Genomic DNA, 22,815 nt, shown 5'->3' with positions numbered 1-22,815 from the left:
CTCTGCAAAAAGCCAGCTGGTATTTTCTTAGGGTATGTTGAACCTGTAGGTCAATTTGGGGAGTACTGTCATCTTAACAATATTAAGTTTTTGGATCCATGAACATGGGATATCTTTCCATTTATTTAGATCTTGAATTTCTCGTTACAATGCTTTGTAGTTTTCACTGCCAATGCCATTTTAAATTATATTTTTAAGAATTTATTTTCTAATTGTTTGTTCCTGGCATAGAGAAGTACAATTTGTCTTTTTCTGCATGTGTACTGATCTTGTATCTAATCACCTTTCTAAATTTATTTGAATTTTTAAAAAATCACTCTGTTACAGGTAATAAGAAATTAAGCTTTACTGATGTTTAATTATGAATTAATGCTGGTTGCTTTCCTAAATTCATGTCAGAAGGTTGTGTGTCTCATATGGTATCTGAGGTGTCCCAAATGAAGAGTGGTATTTCATAAATGTAAAGGGGATAGCAGCGACTCCCTCACACAAGTGTTTATTTTCAGTTCACTGCAAAAGAGCATATACTCAGTTACATGGATTTACAGATGAGACCATTTGCTTTAAACTGTCCCTCATTAAATGGACAAATGCCTTAAAAAAAAATCCCTGCAAAGTAAAGCAAACAGAAACTGGCAGAGCTGACATTTCTACTCTTGTATAAGCTGTTTTTAGCTACCATAAAAGATTTTTAAAAAAACTCAACTAATCGGATTTGGGAAAAAAAGCCAAAAAATTAGAAATTAACATGAAGACTACTAGAAATACAGATTTATTACAGCTGTTATTAACCATTAACCTAAGTGTTAGGCCTTAAGATACTATGTCAAAAAAACCAATAATGTGGTATAACATTTATAAGTATAATGCATATATTGGGGATACACGTATATGCACAAACAAAAAAGTTTGCGTCCCAGTACTATGGGGAATGGGTCAGAGGGGGCAACAGTGGACAGAGGGAAGTCAGTTAGGAGGCCACAGTCTAGGCAAGAGATTAGAGAAGGCTACAATAGATGTGGAGAGAAATGTACGCGTTTTAGAGATATGTAGGAGTTTGAATAAAGAGGACTTGGTAATTAATTAGATATTGTGGTTGGGATCTGAAGAAGAATAAGACTCAGTTTCTGGCGTAACACACTGGGGAGAAGGTGGTGCTGCTGAATTAAACAGCAAACAATAGAGGAGGAACAGATTTTTGGAGGAAAGATGATGAATTGTCTTGGACATATTGGGCTTATAAGAAAATTGAGACGGACAGAACAATTCCACTCCTAAGCATATACCCATAAAATGTTATATATGTGTACAAAAGACATGTACACAATGTTAAGACAGCATTATCTCTAACAGCCAAAAAGCAGGCAACCCACACGTCCCTCAACAGTAGAATGGACAGACTGTGATATATTCACGTACTGGATCACTGACAGAACTACTGCTACACGCAGGAACACGACTTCATCTCACTAATATGATGTGAGCAAAAGAAGCTAGTCACGAGAATACGACGTGTACCATGATGCTATGTATATAACGTTAACAGGCACAATCTGTGGTGTTCAAAGACAAGACAGTGTTTACTATTGCGGAGTGGGGGAGGAGGACTGACTGGAAGGGGAGTCTGGGGAGCCGGTAATGCTCCATTTCCTGACCAAGGTCAGGGTTACATCAGTGTGCTCACTGTGGTAATTCATCAAGCTACAGACTCATGATTGTGTGTTTTTCTGTGTTATGTTACAGCTAGTAAAAACGTTAATTTTTAAAAATCTGGTTATCTCATTTCCCAGGTTAAAACCCTTCAACAGGATTCTGACACACGCTACAACGTGGATGAACCTTGAGGACACTATGTTGAATGAAATAAGCCAGTCACGAAAAGACAAATACTGCACAATTCCACTTATATGAGGTACCTGGAGTCGTCAAAACACAGAGACTGAAAGTAGAAGGGTGGCTGCCAGGGTCTGGGGGGTGGGAAATGAGGAGTTACTGTTTAATGGGCATGGAGTTTTGGTTTTGCAAGATGAAAAGAGTTCTGGAGATTGGTTATACAACAATTTGAATGTACTTAACACTACCTAAAAATAGTTAAGACGGTAAATTTTATGGTATATATATTTGACCATAATTAAAAATTAGACAAACTCTTCTATAGTTTTCTATTCCTCTTGGGATAAAGTCCAAAATCCTAACACAGCCTAGAAAGTACTGACCCATCTTTTTGCCTCCACTGCGTAAGACGCTATCCCTTACGCTCTCACACCCTTCAGTTCCTCAAGCACACCAAGGCTTTCTGTATCTTTTGGTCTTCACATATGTTCCCTTGGCCTAGAACGGTCCCCCTTTCTGCACCCCTCTTAATTTAATATCTGCTCATGCTTCTGTCTCAGCTTAAACGTCCCTTCTTCAGAGAACCCTTCCTAGACTGAATTAGCTTTCTCATTTATGCTATCTTAGTATCCTGATACTTCCCCTAAGAATTATGATTAATTACTTGTGTTATTATCTGTTTAATGTCTGTTTTCACCACTAGACAATACATAGATGCTGACTCACCTTGCCTCCCCCATCAGACAGCACAGAACTTCCTATCCTGCCTGCCACACAGTAAATGCTTAAGAATGATGAGCTGAAAGAGTATCTGAAGCAGCTGCCCCACAGGAGGTTTAGGATTTCTGATCCAAATGAATTACAGTGTAGTGACAACATGCAAATAAGAAACTGCATCACTGACAATGATCTTTGAGGAATCACAGAAGAGCGATATTAGAAAAGTAACCTGTGTAAACAGCACTCCAATACTTAGATGAAGATGGATTATGTAAATTAGGGACCTGTTAGGGTACTACTAATCCTTAGCAAAATTTCAGAAATGATTATTACAGGAATAATTAGTAGACACTGAGAAGAGAAAGCTGTAATCGTGGGGTGCTGGCATCGGTTCATTATGCGTGGGAGGCAGACTAACACTCCCACCCCAAGATATCCCCAACCCAATCCCTGGGACCTGTGAATATGTTAGGTTACATGGCAAGAGGGAATGAAGGCTGCTAATCAGTTGACTTTAAAATAAAGAGATTACCCTGGACTATGTGGGTAGGCCCAATGTAACCACAGGGTCTTTTAAACGTGGAAGAGAGAAGCAGAAGGTCAGAGCCAGAGAGGGAGCTTTGAAGATGCCTCACTGTTGGGTTTTTGGTTTTTTCTTTTTTTTTTGCTGAGGAAGATTCACCCTGAGCTAACATCTGTAGCCAATCTTCCTCTATTTTTTTGTATGTGGGCTGCTGCCACAGCATGGCCGCTGACCAGTGATGCAGGTCTGCGCCCAGAAACCAACCCCAGGCCACCAAAGCGGAGTGCACTGAACTTAACCACTACGCCAGCCCCACTACTGGTTTTGAAGATACAGGAAGGGGCCATGAGCCAAGGAATGAAGGCAGCCTCTAGAAGCTAAAAAGGCAAGGAAATGGATTCTCCCTTAGAGCCTCCAGAAGGAATGCAATCTTGCCAAAGCCTTGATTTTAGCCCAGTGGGACCCATTTGGACTTCTCACTTCAACAACTGTTAGATAATAAATTTGTGTGGTTTTAAGCTACCTAGCTTGCGGTAATTGGTTACAGTGGCAAAAGGAAACTAATACACTACAGCTAAGCCAGGAAAGATTCGCTTCTTTTCCTTCCTTGCCACAGTTCCTGACTGGCAAATCAGGAACAGAGTAAATAAAACATCTTTATGTTTTTTCTATCAAAGCACTTGATTATGTCTTTTATGACATCATAAGATAAAGAAATATGCACCAAATACAAAGACAATAAAGTGAATTAGAAAACTCTGTGAAATACCCACCCCCCCAAAAGTGCCAATTAATGGAATAATGTCAACCACCTTAGAAGGTTTTTAATAATGCACTACAAGCGTCTGTGCATTCACACTCTTCAGTACTTTTACCAATAACCTAGCACAGGGATTCTTAACTTTGGGTCCATGGGCCACTTGGGGCTTAAAGAGGTATCTGAACATACTAAACCTTATTCAAAATTTTGTGTATATCTACATAAATATGTCTTTTTCAGCAGAAAGGTCCACAGCTTTCATTCAAGTCTTAAAGGGGATCTGTAACCCCAGAAGGTTAAGAACCACTGACTTAGATGAAGATACAGAAAGTATGCTCATTATACTCACTGGTGACACAAAGCTGCTAGAAAGAGTGAAGACTGTGGATGACAAATGAGGATTCGAAAAATATCTTGAAAGGCTGAATGAACAGGCTGAATCCAGTAAAGATAAAATCGATGGCTTAGTGCAGCCTCTATGAAAAAGACTTAGAAAGTTAATCAACAGTAAGCTCAGTATGAGTCAGTAATTGGGGCTACCAAAATAATCTATATGACGCTAGGCAGGTGTCCAGAATGATGGAAAAAAGCAGTTCTACTCTCTTCTGCATTGGTGAAACCAAATTGCAATACTGTGTTCAATTTTGGGTTTCTCTTTGTGTTTGTTTCCTAGGGCTGCTGTAACAAAGGCCACAAACTTGGTAGCTTAAAACAAGAGAAATCTCTCGCACAGTTCTGGAGGCCAGAAGTCGAAATCAAGGTGTTGGCAGGGTTAGCTCCTTTCGGAGGCTCCACGGGAGAAACGGTTCCATACCTCTCTGCTAGTTTCTGATGGCTGCCAGCAACCCGTGGCGTCCCCTGGCTACGGCAGCATAACTCCAACCTCTGCCTAGCTCTATCTGCCCGTGGCCTCTTTTTCTCTGTGCCTCTCTATCCTCTCCTCTCCTTATAATGACACTAGTCATTGGATATCGGGCCCACCCTAAACTAGTATGATCTTATCTTGATCCTTAACTACTTACATCTGCAAAGATCCTAGTTCCAAATAAGGTCACATTCTGAGGTTCCAGGTGGGCATGAATTTTTGCGGGACACTATTCAACCCACTGCATCTTTTCAGTGAAATATTGATAGACACATGCATTCTTTTGTTGTTGTTGTTGTTTTTGAGGAAGACTGGCCTTGAGCTAACATCTCTTGCCACTCTTCCTCTTTTTCTTTTTTCTCCCCAAAGCCCCAGAACATAGTTGTACATCCTAGTTGTAAGTCCTTCTAGTTCTTCTACATGGGATGCTGCCTCAGCATGGCTTGACGAGCTGTGAGTAGGTCTGCACCCAGGATCGGCACCTGTGAATCCCGGGCCGCCAAAGCAGAGCGCGAGAACTTAACCACTAAGCCACCGGGCCGGCCCCGACAAATGCATTCTGAGGTTTACAATATCATATTCTTAAGAAGGATCAAAGAAATAGGGACATGAAGCCTCAGGGTTAGAGGACTTGAGTCAGACAAGGAAATCAACTACTGTCTACAAATATTAAAACCAATTTATTTTTCCAGATGAAAGAAAGATTTTCTAACTTGGTTTTCCAGAGATGAATGTGGCAGATTTCTGTCACTCATTTTTCAAGCTTGAGCTGTACAATCATCGGATAGGAATGCTGAGGCCTCAGATGGGTGGCTAGACTTGATGACCACTAAGTTCTGAGATTCCATAACTCCTCTCCCACGTCTCCGTCTGCCCCTTTAGCTGGCCATTATACAGAACCAAAGAACCATAAAGTTCCATTAATACAGCAAACACCGTGTGGAGGAGTAGGGGGTGCAGGTGGGCGGACGCCAGCCAGAACGCACACATTGACAGTAAGAAAACTTAGAAGCCCTAGGAACTAAAGAACACCAAAACAGCTTCAACATGGTGAGCAAGGGTGAGATGAACGTCCTGAAGGAGGGAGAGGCTGGAGCTAGACCCAGCAGCGAGTGCCTTGCACAGCACAGTAAGAAGTTCAGACTGCTATTCTACGAACCGTGAGCAGCCACTGAAAAGGTGTAAGAAAGGAGTAACACAACTGGGTGAAGCTTCAAGATTATTCTAGCTACTGTAGGGAGAAAAGATTGATGGAAGTTAAGAGAAGAAGCAGAGAGATCAAGAAAGGGTAAGAGATGACAGCTGCCTGTACTAAGATGGCAGGAGTGAGAACGGCAAGCAACAGATAGATATGATGCATCCTGAAGGTAAACTGTGGAGGACAGATTAGATAGGGAATGTGAGGAAAAGAAACAAGGATGACTCCTAAATTTGTTTAACTCACGAGTGGACAGTGATGTCATTTACTGAGATGGGGAAGATTGGGGAGTGGTAGCGGACTGCAAGGCAAAAAAAAGTATTTAAAGCTCCATTTGAGGCTTATCAGTGTGGAGACGTCTTTGAGCCATTTAAGTTAAAGGTGCCAAGTAGGCAGCTGAATGTGTGGGTCTAGAGCTCAGGGGAGAGGAGTAGGCTAAAAGGAAAGATACAGGAAGAGGCAACAGGAGGCATGTGGAGAGAGGGAAAAACTGTTGTCTCAGAGAGCTGTCTTATTTCTTCACAAGAAAATATTTTTGAATTACCAGACATCATTAAGCGTTCGTTTTTGTTTAAATTTTATGATCTCAAACCTCAGTCAGCGGGGTCCTAAGATTTTCTCCAGCAACATTTAGCTGTTTGGCGATAGGAAGCATGGAGAAGATGAATGGTACATGGTTTCATCCAGGACTGAGATTTTGCCAGGTGACTGTGATACAGGACAGAGGAAGAGAGGAGTGGTTTTCATGACGAATCATGGCATCTACATCAAACAAGGAGAGGAGTGAGAAGCCAGGAGGGGCCTGAAAGAACTCGCTCCATCCAATGGGGCCAAAGGATGGGATCACTCCATGCTCAGTTCAATTAGTGCTGAGTGATGGCTTAGACAACGGACTGGGGAGGGAGGGAGCTGCCAGAGACCAGGGACACACTATGACCCAGGCAACGTAGCAGCTACTATAATAAATTATTTTAGGGTCCATGGACTTAAGACTTGTTTATGAAATAAAATCAGTTAATTCAATGGTAGCATTTCCTGATTTCACAGTCTATATCAGTGCTTACTAAGTAGATCTCCTGAGATAGTGCTCGGTTTATGCAGAATCCTACATTCCACAGCAAGCCACTGGAGCTGGAGAAGAGTTCAGATGTTGGGAAAATAGGGAGCTTCTTCAAAGGAAAAAAAATGGCAGAATTCATTTGCAGTGTGCAAAGGGGAAAGAGTGGGATTCTTACTGTACAAACGGATAAAAAAAGACAAATTCATTCAATGGCATACAACGAAATGGACCTGCCCCATTCACCCCATCACTCCCAGGTCCCAGAGTCAGTCATTTTTATCTGTTTTTAGTTCTTCTGGTGGTCACCCTCCATCAGTTCTAAAAAGGCGTATAGCCATCAATTCTTGGTTTGTCAACTTCATATATTATCTGTGGATTTATGATGTCACAAATTAGGAATTTGCTCACTTAGGCGTCTCCATCTTTCCTCTCTCCTGATTTTATTATTTCATTATTTTCCTCTGTCGTTAAACCTTTCCAGTTTCCGCAACTACAGACTATCTCCTGAATCCTCACCCCATGAGATGAGATGAAGATACTGGCTCCCTCATCCAGCCCTGACATCTCTCTCCCTTCCATTTCTCCATCTAAGTCATCTACTAATAGTTTTAAGGTTGATAACATTTACTTTCTGTTCTGCAACTATAAGTCAGTCTTCCATGACTAACTGTAGATTGATTTTAAACAATGAAAACCAGCAAAACCAATAAAAACATTAATATTATCATCATAAAAACTACAGAAAAGCTGAGTCCGGTGCTAGGATTCCATTTCCCTCTGTAGGATCCACTAACTGCTCAAAATCATAACACATTTTAGCTTGTTTCACATTTGGACCAAGTATTCTTGGTCTCCGAGTTCCTCTTTTTCTTACTAGAGAAAAACACGTCCTTTTCAACATATTCCTAGTATCTTGCAGTTTCCTACTCATTTTAACCACTGCTTGGAATTCACTCTGTTCTTCTTGAAGCTAGAAAACAAATTAAAAAAAAAAACAAACAAACCTGTAGACACTTACCTGTTCCCTTCAGAGAGTATGACTTTTCCCCTAGGAATAAGGTTTTGTATTGAAAATTAACAATTTCCAAAAAAAGAGAGAAAATGAGAAATGTCACTGATGATCCAATCACTATAACACAACCATTTTTATTTTTGCATATTACTTTGAGTCCTTGTCCACTGGAAACAAATTTAACAGTCACAGTTCAATCACTATATATTTACTTTTGCGGGATATACACAGCTTTCACGATGATCCCCTTTAATAGCTGTGTAACACTGCACTGAGTGGACATATCGTAATTTATTAAACCCACTGGGATGCAGTACAAAGAAGTGGTTCAAGTATGAGCCTGCAGTCAGACAGACCTACATCGAGTCCCAGCTGCACTGAGTCCCCACCACCACACAGCTGCTGGGTCACCTCACGGGCTCTGCTTCATCCAACACGAATCATCAGGGCCACCCTAAGTACCACACTAAGCACTGAGTAGACAAGAGTGGACATAGAGACAGGACCCCTGCCCTCAGCAACAGAATAGATATATAATTTCCAATCATGTTAAGTGCTATAAAGAAAAAACACCAAGTGAGAGACTGGAGCGCCTTGAATTCCCATCCACAAAACAAGAATACAGTACCAGCTAGGGCTGTCACGAGGATTAAACGACAATCCATGTAAAATACTTGACAGCACTCTTGGTACATAGTATGTACCCAATACGTGTGAACTAATCACCGCCTGGGATGAACCGAGAGCACCACACCAGGAAACACCATCCTCTCTGTATCCTCGTTCCTCTTCGTTCCTCTGTCAATATAAACAAATACTACAGTTTATCAGGTTTGAGTGCACTGCTACAAGTTTGATGTGGGTCTTTTTTATACCCTTTTCTCTCCTCATGTTCATGTTTTCTTTTATCTCCTTGAACAAACTGAGTAAATTTATAATAGCTGTTTTAACATCCTTCTCTACAATTCCATCATTTGTTCCATTTCTGGGCCTGTTTGCACTGGTTGTTTTTTGGCTGGTTATGGGTCACATTTTCCTGTTTCTTAGCATGCCTGGTAATTTCTGATTGGATGTTAGTCTTGGATTTTATGTTTTTGGGAGCCGGATTTTGTTGTATTCCTTTAAATATTGCTGGACTTTGTTCTAGACCAATTAAGCTACTTGGAATCAGTCTGATCCTTTTAAGGTTTGCTTCTAAGCTTTGCTAGGTGGGTCCAGAACTGGCTTTCTCGAGAGCTAACGTGCCTCACTCCATGCCCTGTGCATTAGGAAGTCTTCATACTCTGATTAGTGAGAATATGAACTGTTCCCAGGCCTGTGTGAACGCCAAGAACTCCTCCACCCGCTAATTCCTGACAGTCCTTCAGAGAACGTGCAGATCAATACTCAACCAAAGGCTGGAGGGGCCCCTGCAGCTCTCCAGGGCTCCCCCTCTGAGCAGCTCCCTCCTCTCCGGGTCTTTCCCTCCTGGCAAACTCAAGCCCACTCGAGCCACACTGGCCTCCTTAAGCTCTGGACTCGGACTCATCAATTCAGGGAGACCACCAGATTCTTCTTGGAATCTGTGCTGCAGCTCGGAAACTGTGCAGGCAGTAGGCTGGGGCAGTCAGAGAACTCTGTCGTTTACTTCTCTTCTCTCAGGGATCCCTGTCCTGTGCTGTTTGTTCACCTATTTCTAAAACTGCTGTTTCATAACTTTGTCAGGTTTTCCAGTCACTTAAGGTGGGAAGGTAAACCTGGTGCCTGCTACTCCAATTTGGCTGGAAGCAGAACCAATCAAGTTTGACTTCAAATTCCACATTTGCAATGAAACCTTTCTAGGCTACAAGTCCAAATCATTTTTAGTTTCTCTGGTCTTTGCGCCATTTATGATCTAGTACAATAACAGAGGCCCTACAGTATACTCTGTCCATCAACACCCCCACACACCTTCCTACAACGCCTGCCATCAGTTTCACTACCAGATCAAGCCCCACAGGATGAAACGCAATCACACAGTCCAGGGGCTTGCTAGCGCCAGGCACAGTCCTGGGTGCTTGGCTGAAACAAAGACGACACTGCCCCTAACTTCTAGGAGCTCACCATTTGGGACAATTTAGGAATCAAATTCTCATCCATAAATCGATAACATAGTTTCTAACGGGAAAAACTAAAGCATAAATGAACCTTTAGAAAAGGGACTGTCAGATGTTTTCTTAAAGGGACCAGAGTAGGCTTGCAGGCCACACAGGCTCCTGTCACAACCACTCAGCTCTGCCAGTGTAGCTGGAAAGCAGCACAGACACGTGAATGAATGGGTATAGTGTGTGCCAACAAACTCTGTTTACAATAACAGGTGGCTGGCCCCTAGCTGTAGTCTGCAGATCCCTGCTTTAAAACAAAATCCATCTGTAAGCCGAAGACAGCCCGCATCATCTTCTACAATTGCATGCCTCAGTTGAGCCATCCAGACAAGGCTATCCCAACAAAACAATTGAGTTCTCCCAGACAGGAATTACAGACCACATCTTTTGCACACACCACAGGACCTGCATAACATGAGCACAGAGTGGGTGCTTATTAAGACTTCATTTCATTTGACATTTGAAGAGTTTCCTTTGTTTCATTCAAAATCGCCTCTACCAGTAAAGAAAGCTACACTTACTTTATGAAATAATGAATGTCTAGTGCATAAAATACTCTAAGAATGAGAAACCAAACAAATGTTGATGGTCCTGAAAAACCTTGAGTCATTTTGTAAATAAGTCAAGATGGCTATACAAAAGAACCAGCTCTGAGGACCATCCATTCATCCCACTGATGTGGACACGGCCCAACACACTACTGGACTTCCTTTCAGCATTATCCAAAGAGAGAGTTCACAAGCACATAAAAAATAACTGCCTCCGGCCAGCCCGTGGCTTAGCGGTTAAGTGCGCGTGCTCCGCTGCTGGCGGCCCAGGTTCGGATCCTGGGCGCGCACCAACGCGCCGCTTCTCCGGCCATGCTGAGGCCGCGGCCCACATACAGCAACTAGAAGGATGTGCAGGTATGACATACAACTATCTACTGGGGCTTTGGGGGAAAAAAATAAATAAATAAAATTAAAAAAAAAAACTGCCTCAAAATAACTTTCAATTGTTGTCAAAATTCAAATCTATCTACAAAAGACAAAGATTTGATGCACTGCACATATTTTTTAAATTGTTCAATCAAAAAGATAACCTCACAAAACGAATTCTAAGTGTTCAAATCTACGTTTTCATTGCTGTACAATATGTGCGTATATATATGTACACACCCACAGAACCCCACGTGACTGGTTTGAAAAGAACTACACTCCCCTTAATGGGTATATTCTGGCAGGTTTGTTTAAAAGCATCTGTCTTACTACTTTACAGTCACATCTTGTTCAAGGTGGAGAGATCTCGGAAGCCGTCTAATCTAACCGTCCTTCAAATGAAGGAGTTCCCTTTTATAATACTCAAAACACTGCCCTGTAGTTTGTTCATCTCTTAAAGCTCCTTCACAACTAAACATAAAGGTGTGTTTAGCCTATACGAGGTGGGACCAGTGCTGCCCAGGAGCCAGGCGCCCACACGCACGGAAGATTAGACTGGGCCAGGCAGGGAGAGCTCACAGGCTGCCCCGTGACATGCAGCCAAGCCCTCTCTCCTCAATTCCCTTCAATGCAGGTGAATTTTTAACCCAAATTCAGGCCTATATATTCATTCCTATTAACTTTTTTCTTAGCTTCAGCCCACAATTCCACACCCTGAGGTCCTAGGGATCCTGCAGTCCAATATATCAGTTAAATATGCCACGTCTTGACCAAAATCACTGGCACAGCCATCAAAAACCTTCACAATGTGACGAACAGCGGGAGGAAAAACTGAAGGCAGCAAGTAAAGATAACACTTACGAGAAGCTTTGCCATCAAGAGAAACAGAAACAGGATGGTAGCAGGAGGCATATTTGGTGGGGAGGTCAAATGTTTTTTTAAAAAAATTTAAATATTTATATGCTAATGGACTATTCAAAAGTGAAGGAAAAATACAGCACGTGAAAACACTTTCTAAATTGTAAAATTCAATACAAATATAATTTATTGTATATATCTCCTTTATGCTCTTGCTTGGTTATTTAATTCAAGGCAAAATTTGGTTTTTAGAGCCTAACAGCTCCTTCTGAATTCTCTTTCCTTTCAGAGGCTCTGCTTCCAAGATCGTACCTACTTTTTCTCTGATTATTCTGAAATCTCTAACTATAACCAGTAGACCCCCTTTGCCATTATGAATTCTAATATTACATGACCTCTTTCATCCAAGATCTTGTTTCCAGCTTAATCTTCTTCACTCTTTATCAGAATTTTAAAAACCAAATTCAGGTTTAATGGATTCATCAAACAGAATCACTTTTTTAAACACAAAACCCTAAGATTATTTTTAAAAACTTTATTGCACCCCTACAGTCAGCAAGACAGCAAAAAAAAAAAATTTATCGCTCTGTAAAATTGTTCTCTAAGACTGTAACAACCAATCTTGAAAATTTCTATGCAAAGAAAAAAGTGGCTGATACCAAATTCTTCCCATGAGCACATCTGCATACATAACGACATCATCAACACAGGGCCTTCTCCTCCCCCCACCCCCACCACAGGCTCAAACAAAAGTCAGTGTGCACACACATAAACTGCGTGCTCGTGCTCGAGGTCTGCTCCACAGAAGGCACTAGCTAGTTTACATTCTGTTTCTAGTTCTAAGCTCACCCTTTGAGTAAGTTAGTAATAAGAAAGCAACTGTGATCTGCAATTGCAAGACATGCTCCTTCAAAAATCCATTTCTAGCTGAGCAGCATTGGTGGTATAATGGTGATTATATCTGTCTTCCAAACGTCCGTTTCTAAAAATGAATTCTTCATCAGCTAAAATACAAAATTTGTTAGCACCAAATGAATCTCCATTTACGAATGCACTCTATTTCATGACAAAGAATATGTTTTCAAAGTACAATTGTTTATGAAATAGTTTATAAAAAACCTTAATCCTTTCCAAAATGTACTTTGTGTTTTCAAAGTACAATTGTTTATGAAATAGTTTATAAAAAACCTTAATCCTTTCCAAAATGTACTTTTAAAATACCAAAGCATCTAAAGAAAAAACTGCCAATTTGCCCTTTAAAGGTACAGGACAAATACATCTGCTCAGTAATTCATACATGCCTAATTGACAGGAGCACTGCAAAATAACTAGAAAGGTTTCTAACTTTACAAACCAAGTCACAGATTTAAAATGAGTCATCATGTTAAGCTCTATGAACACCGTCAAGTTACTTTGTCTTTATGTTCATTTCTACCACTTATCCTCAAAACACATTTTCATTAATTTCACATCTATTGACCATAACTGTTTTTTGCCAGGAATTCAGTCTCATAACTTTTTTTTGTACTTTGAACATTACTTTGTTCAGCCTCAACACACAGTAAGTCCTCAGTAAACATGTTAAGAATTCTCTTCAATTCAAAATTATGAGCATAAACATCATAAGGAATGCAATATTTTTTCTAAAAATATAAAATTTTGAAATTCACTAAATCAATATCATAATGTGAAATACCCTAACATTTTCCCAATTTTAAGCCATTTTCTTTTTTATATAACTGACATTAGCCATTTCCTTAAACATGAATAATTTTAACAGATTTCTATTGTCATTCTTGTTTTAAAATGTATTCCTAAATTCCTGCAGCAAAAGCAGAAAAATGTCCTGGATTCTATGTAAACTCATAGGTTTAGAAACAATTCACAGGTAAACTGACTAATAAAGACCCCCACTGGAATGTGAGCTTCAGGAAGAGGTCAGATGTCTATCTGTTTTGTTCACCGCTGTTGCCCCTCTTCTCCTCCTCAAAGCCTTGAAAGACGCTTGGTATGCAGCAGAACTGCTGGACTGAAAGAACTTATGGGTGCAGACTCCTTAGCATAAAGCCACCCAAACCACCTGTAGGATCCCACCACCAACACCATGAGAACACCTGGAGCAATCTCATGTTGTGCAAATACAAAATGAACCCTTACAGAATCGAGGAAAGGAACAGAAGACAGACACTCAGAGGAACTGATCCCACACTCGGTCTTCACACACTGCCCCGATGTGTTCATTTTGATGCTGTGTCTCAAACCCCACCAATTTAGAAATTCATTTAGGTTAACAAGCCTCCTCTTTTAAGAAAGCAGGAACCATTTAAGTCTCTCAACAACCTTACAAGGTAAGTATTTCATCATTCCATTTTGCAGATGAAACCGAGGCTAAGCGGCTGAATTACTTTCCTAGTGTCACATGGTTTGCGTACAGGACAACTCAGAACCTTTAATCCCACAATGCTCTCCCCCCAGTGAAAGGGGAAGAGGACTAATCTCCATGTACGCATCAGTGCACATTAGTTCCCAATACCCTTCTATCCAAACACCTAAAACAAGCTTTCTCAAAGATGGGGCTTTCGTTTGGGGTGACAGGCAAGCAACAAGTCGTTTTAGCACATGAACACTTGAGAGGCAGGAATCTAAAGTGAGGGTCACGGATTAGGGATGCCTGGGGGAACCAAGCACCAAAGACAAACCACAGATTTCAAAACACTGCACAGGACCAGCTCTTGCTCCAGAACAGCCGGCCTCTCTCTCTTCCTCTTCCTCCCGTTCCACGTGACCCTCACAGTTCTCAGCACCAGAAAACAGGCTACCATTGTTAGTGCCGTCGTTTGGCAACATTATGTGTCCCAACCACAGTGACTGGCACAGAATAGACACACAAATATTTACTGAATGAACCAAAGACTAAAGTCGTTTCCATGGGCAAGCTCGGACCCTGACTACGTTTTTAACAAAGTGGAGATGAGAAAGGCACCTTAAGCATCTGATCATTGGTGTAAAAATGAACTTTTAAAGGGCCAGTCTAAATTGGGGACAGGCTACAGTGAGAGCCCTACAGGATTCTTCTTCCTCAGCCAGACTGCCTCAAAGAAGAAAAGAGCTCAACACTTTAGCATACAAAGACAGATCTCAGAGGGAATATGATGTCTCAATATTCTAAAGAATAAAAACAAATACCATTACCTTATTGAGGCTGCTTAGTTTAGGTCATCTTAACACGAATAGCAGCTTTAAAAAAAATCCCCTCTCAGCATTCTCAGGGTGAGAGCGGGGGTGGAGAAGACAGCAGACGTTTTCCAAAAAGTTCGCAGTGGGCCAAAAAACAAAAAAATCATACTCTACAGTGTGGAAAAACTTTCCTTTAAGACATGACCAGTAATTTATACAAATACACGTTTTATACCAAATAACCAACCAAGCCCATGTTTATAGGAAGACACGAGGATAAGCCAAATGGCTTCACAGACAATTCTTGAAAATTATACCTGTTTCCCCTTTGGTTGGCATCTGTGACCTACTAGTTCCAATTGGTATCAGATTCTTCATAAGGTGAGACTTTCACACGTCAAATTACAGACAAGAGCCAAAAGCGACAGGGAAGACGCCCATTTTCGTCTTCCACCCCCCTTCCATTCGCCACTTAAGAAAAGCGGCAGGCTTTTACGTTAGAAAAGGGCCTGATCCTTCGAGAGCCAGTGCGGTGTTAAGTCTGTGATTTCGGGAACCAACCTGACTCCGAAACACAGGCTGAGACCGCATCCACCATGAATGAGTTCCGCGCTCCTCCAGCACCTTCTTTGTCTCAGCCGGCCCTGAAAGCTCGCGCTGCAATGTCCTCCAGTAAACAAGCTCCCTCGACGTTCTCTGAGTCTCCAAAAAGGAGAGCAACACCCCATAACGCGTCTGGAGCCTCGTCCTCAGGCCGAGCAGGCCAGGCTGCACACGACGGACACCCCGACCCTGAGGCCGCCGCCGAGCCGCGGGCGGGAGAGCCGGGCGGCCTGGGGGCCGCGCCCGCCGCCCGCTCCCCCGGGGCCGGGCCCGCACCCCGGCCCTCCCCCAGCCCCCACGCACCTCCGTGGATGGGCAGCGGCGCCAGCACCTGGCCGCGGACCTCGGCCTTGGGCGAGTCGAGCCCGTAGCGCCCGCGGTCGATGCGGAACGTGAGCGGGGCGCCGCGGCCGGGCTCCTGCACCGTCACGTTAATGAGCGCCGTGTAGTACTCCTGGCTCGCGTTGTCCGCCCGCGCCGTCCACAGGCTGCAGGTCAGCAGCGCGAGCGCAGCGAGCCGGGCCGCGCCCGCCCGCGCCGCGCTCATCGTCCCTCCGGCCGCAGCCGCCGCTCGCGGACCGGGCTGCCGGGCCGGCGCCGAGGGACGGGCCGGGCGGGGGCGGCCGGCGCTGCGGCGGGAGCGCGCGTGCGCAGCCTGCGCGGGGCCGGGCACGAGCACGGCCCTCCTCGGCGCCGGCGCCAGCCCCGCCACCCACCGCCCTCACGTGCGCGGGCACGCGCCCACGGGCCCCTCGCCAAGCGCCGCGGCTCGGGCGGCGCGCGGCCGTCTCCTCGGGGCTACTCTAGGGCTTCGAGGGCGGGCCCCCTTCATCCCCCGGGGCCGGTCCCGCGGAGTAGGGGCGCCTCGAGAGGACACGCCCAAAGAAGGGTCTGTGGGCAGAGTCTCGCTTCCCCACCGCCGCCTCCCGCCCCGCGCCTGCCGAGCCGCAACGCGCAGGCGTAGGGCGCAGCCCCGCCCCCGCCCGCATGCGTCGAGGCCCTGCCGGCTCCCGCCCATCTGCACGAGGGCTGGAGCAGACCGGGTCGCCCACGCCGGGCCTTCTTTGTCGGGCCGGCGTAATGGGCCCAGGGCTTGGAGCGTGGGAGCTTTCCAAGGGCCTATGGAAAAGTTTGAGATGAGAATTTAAAAAGAAAATGCTAAACGTTTACAATTAATTTTAAAAATTAAGTGTCTATGAGATTGCACATTTTAACTGGTCAACTGCAAGTCTTATAATTGATATGGGGTGGGGTTCTCTGTAAACAGGAGTGTCGGGGGCCACTACACTCGGAACGTAAGGACACCTTAGTGGTTAGGAAGGATCGTTACAGACTAGATGAACCTTCCAGGAGCCCTGGACAAAGAGATTGTGGTGCGAGCCCCCTTAAACACACACACTCCCCCATCCACACATACAGCATATCAGTTAAAGCTATGCACCCTTCTAAAGCATAAGATACAGGGAAGGATGGGTCTAGCTTCAGGTACAGCTGAATTCAGGAGCTTATAGGATATTGGGCTGTGTACTTGTCATTGTCATTGTCATTGTGGGGAGGTGGGGAAGGAGGAAAGGATGGCCTCTTCTGACCAGCCAGGTCTGGATCTCCTGCCTCCTATAGTGGGAAGAGGGCAGAGTCAGCTTTGCCTAACCAAATGTACTGAGAATCCTGGAGAGAGGCTGCTTCCCAAAGGAAAACTGAGGTGCTGTTTCCAGGGAAAGGATATGGATGCAGTGCAGGCTAAAATATCACATGTCCACGGGTGCTTTCTTAGGGACATCCTTCACAACTTCTCCCTCCAGTTCCTTCCCTTGCACCCCCACTGGCATCATCTCTGTAGTCCCTGTCCTGGCTTATTGAGACTGGCTTGTACTTATTTACTTGCCTCCAGGAAGTACCCCCTACCTATGCCAGAGCAACGAGGCCCCTCCCTGGGCCCAGCACTTACAGAGGGCTCTGCTCTGACCCTCCTCCAGCTGGACTTCCTTGCAGGGCAGAGTCCTTGGGACCAAGGTACCCATGCTCAGGAGGCTCCCTTTAAAGTCTCTTTCAGCCTTTCTGAATTTGTCAAGGAGAAAGATGGTTCTGAAACGCTTTTCACACTTCTCTGGCACTTACTGTTCTCCCTTTTAAAGAAAGTGGGGTGATGTGTCTGTGCACAGCCTCAGCAGGCACCAGCATCTGGAGCAATGCTAACACCACCTTGCATTTGGGGATGTAATTGTCTTTAATTTTATGGAGACGTTTCCTTTAGGGCAAGAGGTTTTTCATTTATAGTACTGATACATTTTAAAAATTGTGGCAAATACACGAAACATAAAATTATCCATCTTAACTATTTTGTGTGTGTGTGAGGAAGATGAGCCATGAGCTAACATCTGTTGCCAATCCTCCTCTTTTTGCTGAGGAAGACTAGCCCTGGGCTAACATCCGTGCCCATCTTCCTCTACTTTCTATGTGGGACGCCACCACAGCATGGCTTGACGAGCGGTGTGTAGGTCTGCGCCCGGGATCTGAACCTGCGAACACAGGGCTGCCAGAAGTGGAGCGTGCAAACTTAACTGCTATGCCACTGGGCCAACACCCCCAAATTTTTAATCCTTCTTAGCAGAAAACTTCAAGTATGAGAAGTTGAAAGACTGGCACAGTGAAGCATTTATACCTCACCACTTGGGTTCAACCATGGTTAACGTTAGGTCATAAATGCTTTACCTGTCTAGTGCTTTTATTTAAAAATTTTTTCTTGGACCATTTTATGACCCTGTGGTTCTCCTATAGTACCACAACCAAGACAATGAATAGTATTTCCGTAAAATAATCCTATATCCCACCCTATTCAAATCTTCCCAAACATCTAAAAATGCACCCCCCCCCCAACCTTACTGCTTTCTTTGAATGGGACCCAGTGAAGGCTCTGCATTGGGTTTGGTTGTGTCTTTTTCCAGAAATTCGGGCTTGGAGGGCGCGCCTGCAGCTCCAGCAGATTACAAGTAGATGGCCACACTGTGGCTTTGCACTTGCGTCCTGCCTGGACTGTGTTGCTCAGAGTTCGCCAGAAAATGTATTCAGTTCTGCAATTATCTGTCAATAACATGAATATATTGAATCAGACTATTTGTGTAGGCACTTAAATTATACTACAATTACTGCAACTTTCCTCATTTTTAATATACCAGGAACTTCAAAAACCAGAAGTGGCCCAGGATCCTGTCATCTCCAAGAGGTCCACTAGAGGAAGGAACAGCCACCCCTCCCTTTCCTGGTGGCTTAGGGCGGTCATGGCGGGGCGGGGTGGCCTGCAGCACAGGCCGTCCTCCGAGCCCAGGGCTCAGAGGCCACCTCTGTGAGAGTGGGCTTGGGGTTGTGTGGGGTGACACTGTGAAGACCCTTGTAGACAGAGACAAAACGGCTCAGATGTGGACTCTGTCGTGGTCCAGGGCCCGGAATTTAATTTTCCAGAGGACCCCCCCCAACACAGTGGTTATCACACCCGTTTTGCAGATGAGGAAACTGAACTCAGCGATGTGAGCTCCCTGCCCGGTGAACTCACCACAACTAGTGAGGAGTGAGTGGTGGCATGGGGAAACCAGTCCCACCAGCTCCAAGACCCCCTCATTTCACTCCTGTGGGTTGGTGCCAGGCTCAGGATGCAGCTGACGCCTGGACTTCCTGGTACTTGGCCCAGCCCAGGAAACCAGAGGCTCTGTCCAGGAATTCAGGTGGGGCCTGGGGCCAATGCTGAGTGGGCACAGGCTGCCGGGGTGGCTGCCTTTAGCAGGATTGAAGACATCACCTCGTCCTTTGTCAAGATTTGTCTGGTCAGAGTGATGAATGACTGAGCCAGAAAATGCTGACAGAGGAGACGCCAGCTGGGCTGAGCCAGCTTGAGCAGGCCAGCCCTTAGGTCTGACTGCTAGTCCTCAGGCTGATCTCAGGTGGTCCCTGGGGTCCCCAGGGCTCTTCTGCCAGAGGGCCTTGCTATATCGGGAGGGCCCTCTGTTCACAGGTGGCAGAGATGTGAACAGAAAGAGGCTCTTTTGGAAGGCTACAGGGCAGCTCATCCAAGAGAAGGCAAGGTGGCAGGCCTCAGAAAGGACAGCCCCCAGGCGGCTCTGGGGATCTAGGTAGCTGGAACAGAGGGGTGGCTTCATCAGGGCACTGCTGTTAGGCTGAGTCAGTGTTGCATCCCTCTGGGAAGAAGGCATCTGACCTGTCTAGTTTGAGTCAGGTGCCTGCACCTTGATCCTAGAAATGCAGGACACCTTGACAGTCAGCCTGCCAAAGGAGCATCTGGTGGAGGAGGAGCAGTCCCCAAGAGCCGACATACCCCAGTGGGCACAGGAGACAAGGGCAGCTCTGTCTGCGGCGGGGAAACCAGACAGGCTCCCGATCCTACTTCCTGCCAGGTGAATGCCAATGATTTTTTCCAGAAGTGGAGGTGAGGTTCCGAGCCTCTCTCTTCAGACGTGTCATCCAGCTGGGGGACTGTGCTGCTTCCCGTTCGTTTGTGGTCCGCTGAGAGACCAATATTAGAGGCCCAGCGGCTTTCCTCTGACCGGCAGCCTGGATATTCAGGTGGAGCAAGGCAATGCAAGCTGCCAGCCCAGAGCTGACAGCAGCCTCCATGCTGCTGTTAAACCAACATTCGACACAAGAAAAATAAAACTATGAGCACAAGGATGTTTATTGCAGCATTAGTACAGGGGCAAAATGTTGGAAATAAACTCATTTATTTGTTAAGGAAATTATGATACAACAAATTTGAGATTGATTATGCAACTATTAATGTATCAAACAAACTGTAGCAACGCGACGAATGCTTATGATGTACTGTTGAGTGCAGATGCAGAATACAAAATAAACCTCTGGTTGTCACTGTAAAATAAGTCCACACGTGTGGACAAGGCCCAGAGGGAACCAGCAAAGTGAAAATAGTTTGCTTTATTTGGGAGGATTATGGGTGACTGTTTTTACTTTCCTTTTTTTTTTTCTATTTTCAAAATGTCATCTTTTTGCAGTTACGTATAAAAAAGATATCTTTGATGATCTGTCAAGACGCCACTGAGGAACCTAATAGAAGTAGTGGGTTGTGGCGGGTGGAGCCAAGGGTAGGGAGGTTGGGGTATTCTGGGGGTCAGGCTGGCAGAGTTGAGGGTGTGGCTCCAGGTGACCCTCAGTCAAATTTTCCTTCACAGGCCTAATACTCTCCACACATTTAATGATTCTATTCCCATTCCTTGGGGGAAAAAATAGACATAAATTTGGTCTATTGACTGTGTGTACCTTTGCTAAAGATAAATCTCACATTATTGCAGCACATTGGATATGAATACTGGCAACGTTCCTGTAAGAAGTCCTTGTTCAAAAGCTGTGCCAGCTTGGTTTTTACTGATGGCAGGGGGGGGACAGCCATTACCTCTGCCGAAGTCACAGTTGGATCTCATTCCTGCCAATAATTTTTGCCCCAGGGGAAGTTACAAAAAAATGGAGAACACATCTCCCCAGAGAAGCATATGCCCCATGGTGGCTAAGAATCCCCTAAGAAAGTTTGGGGTGGGGGTCTCTAGATCTGCTCAGATATATAAAAAAAGAAATCTCCCAAAAGATTTCACTCGTGGAGGATGAAGACCCATGGCGAATGCCAGAAGACTGCGTGACAACAAGGGGAATGGGTGGCAGATGCTCTGAGGGGTCACTTGGTGCCATCTCAGCAACTTCTCCCTTGCCTGACTCCACTGTAGGGGCTATAGGAGGTAAGAACTCAATTTTCCTGTATGGGCATCCATCCATCAGTCCACCCATCCACCCATGCACCCATCCATCCATGCACCCATCCACCCACCCATGTGCCCACCCATCCACCCATGCACCCACGCACTAACTCATTCATTCAGCACATGTTTATTGAGTAGCAGTTCTAGGTACTTGGAATACAGAAGCAAACATTAAAGATCCCCACCCTCAGGGCACATTTCAGCCAAGATGCATTTCTGGCCAATGTGCTGGGAGGGAAGATCTGCTGTGTCACAACTTCCCCTTCCTCCTGCCCACATAGGATCATGAAGATAGAAGCCACACACCAAGGGTGTAACCATGGGCCCACTAGGACCAGTTGACCTCATCTTATCAACAGAGTAATTAAGAGTTGTTTTTCAGGAAGTGAGAGACGATCTCTTGTCCAGTTCAGGCTGGTTGAGACCACTAACCCAACAACTGGGCCTGCACAAATGCCCAATAAGTGGCCCTTTGATGTCAAGGGGCTGAAAACTCCACCCTCAGATCCTGCTAACACACCATTTTGTGAACATGTGTCCTATGAAGAGCCTTGGAGCTTGACTACGCTTGTGCAGATCAATTACCTCACTTCCAATCATCTCTCTCCACACTTCAGACTGCCCTGCCCTTAATCCTGTAAATTTTGCCCCAAGCCCTGGATTGGGGAGACAGATTTGAGAGTGTTACCTCCTGTCTCCTTGCTGGTTGATCTCACAATAAAAGCCTTTTCTTTTCTCAAAAACTGATGTCATAATAATTGGGTTTTATTTATGCACGTCAGGCAGAGCACTCCCACTTTGTGTGTTAACAAGGGTGGTAGAGGAGCAAGGGCGAAGGAGCCTGGGTCCATGACCTCTGCATTCTCCTGCACTTCTTTGTTTAAACCACTGTGTGAAAGATTTCCCATTATTTGCATCTGAATGCAGCCCTAACTCGTAAATAAATTTATCTATTTAACTGAGATAAATGGTGGAGGGTGGCGGAGGGAGGGGCACAGAAAAACTCTGTGCCTGGGCTCTAGGTGTCTTGGCATCCTGAAATCCTCCCCATACTGCTCATTTTATTTTTTTTATTTTTTATTTTTTGCGAGAAAGATCAGCCCTGAGCAAACATCCATGCTAATCCTCCTCTTTTTGCTGAAGAAGACTGGCTCTGAGCTAACATCTATTGCCAATCCTCCTCCTTTTTTTTTTTCCCCCAAAGCCCCAGTAGATAGTTGTATGTCATAGTTGCACAGCCTTCTAGTTGCTGTATGTGGGACGCGGCCTCAGCATGGCTGGAGAAGCGGTGCATTGGTGTGCGCCTGGGATCTGAACCCCGGCCGCCAGTAGTGGAGCGTGCGCAGTTAACCGCTAAGCCACGGAGCCGGCCCCATACTGCTCATTTTAAGA

General features: G+C 44.9%; 1 protein-coding gene across 5 annotated transcripts in view; it reads right to left on the bottom strand.

Moving 5' to 3' along the window:
* The window catches only part of RNF130 (ring finger protein 130), a 101,148-nt gene extending 84,601 nt beyond the window's left edge, over positions 1–16,547 (bottom strand). The window contains exon 1 of one of the 5 annotated variants that reach the window (XM_087429196.1): positions 15,953–16,547. In XM_087429196.1, coding sequence (XP_087285322.1) covers positions 15,953–16,196 — 244 coding nt within the window. In that variant the 5' untranslated portion in view covers positions 16,197–16,547. Of the gene's footprint in view, positions 1–15,607; positions 15,812–15,952 lie in introns of those variants that run through there. The other 4 variants (XM_087429194.1, XM_087429193.1, XM_087429197.1 and 1 more) reach the window with 4 other exon arrangements.
* Positions 16,548–22,815: the final 6,268 nt, after the last annotated feature.

This window comes from Ceratotherium simum, chromosome 4 (assembly GCF_057802395.1).
Source record: "Ceratotherium simum simum isolate JZ-2026a chromosome 4, ASM5780239v1, whole genome shotgun sequence".
NCBI classification, from domain to species: Eukaryota; Metazoa; Chordata; class Mammalia; order Perissodactyla; family Rhinocerotidae; genus Ceratotherium; species Ceratotherium simum.
This window is presented reverse-complemented; position numbering and strand designations above follow the sequence as displayed.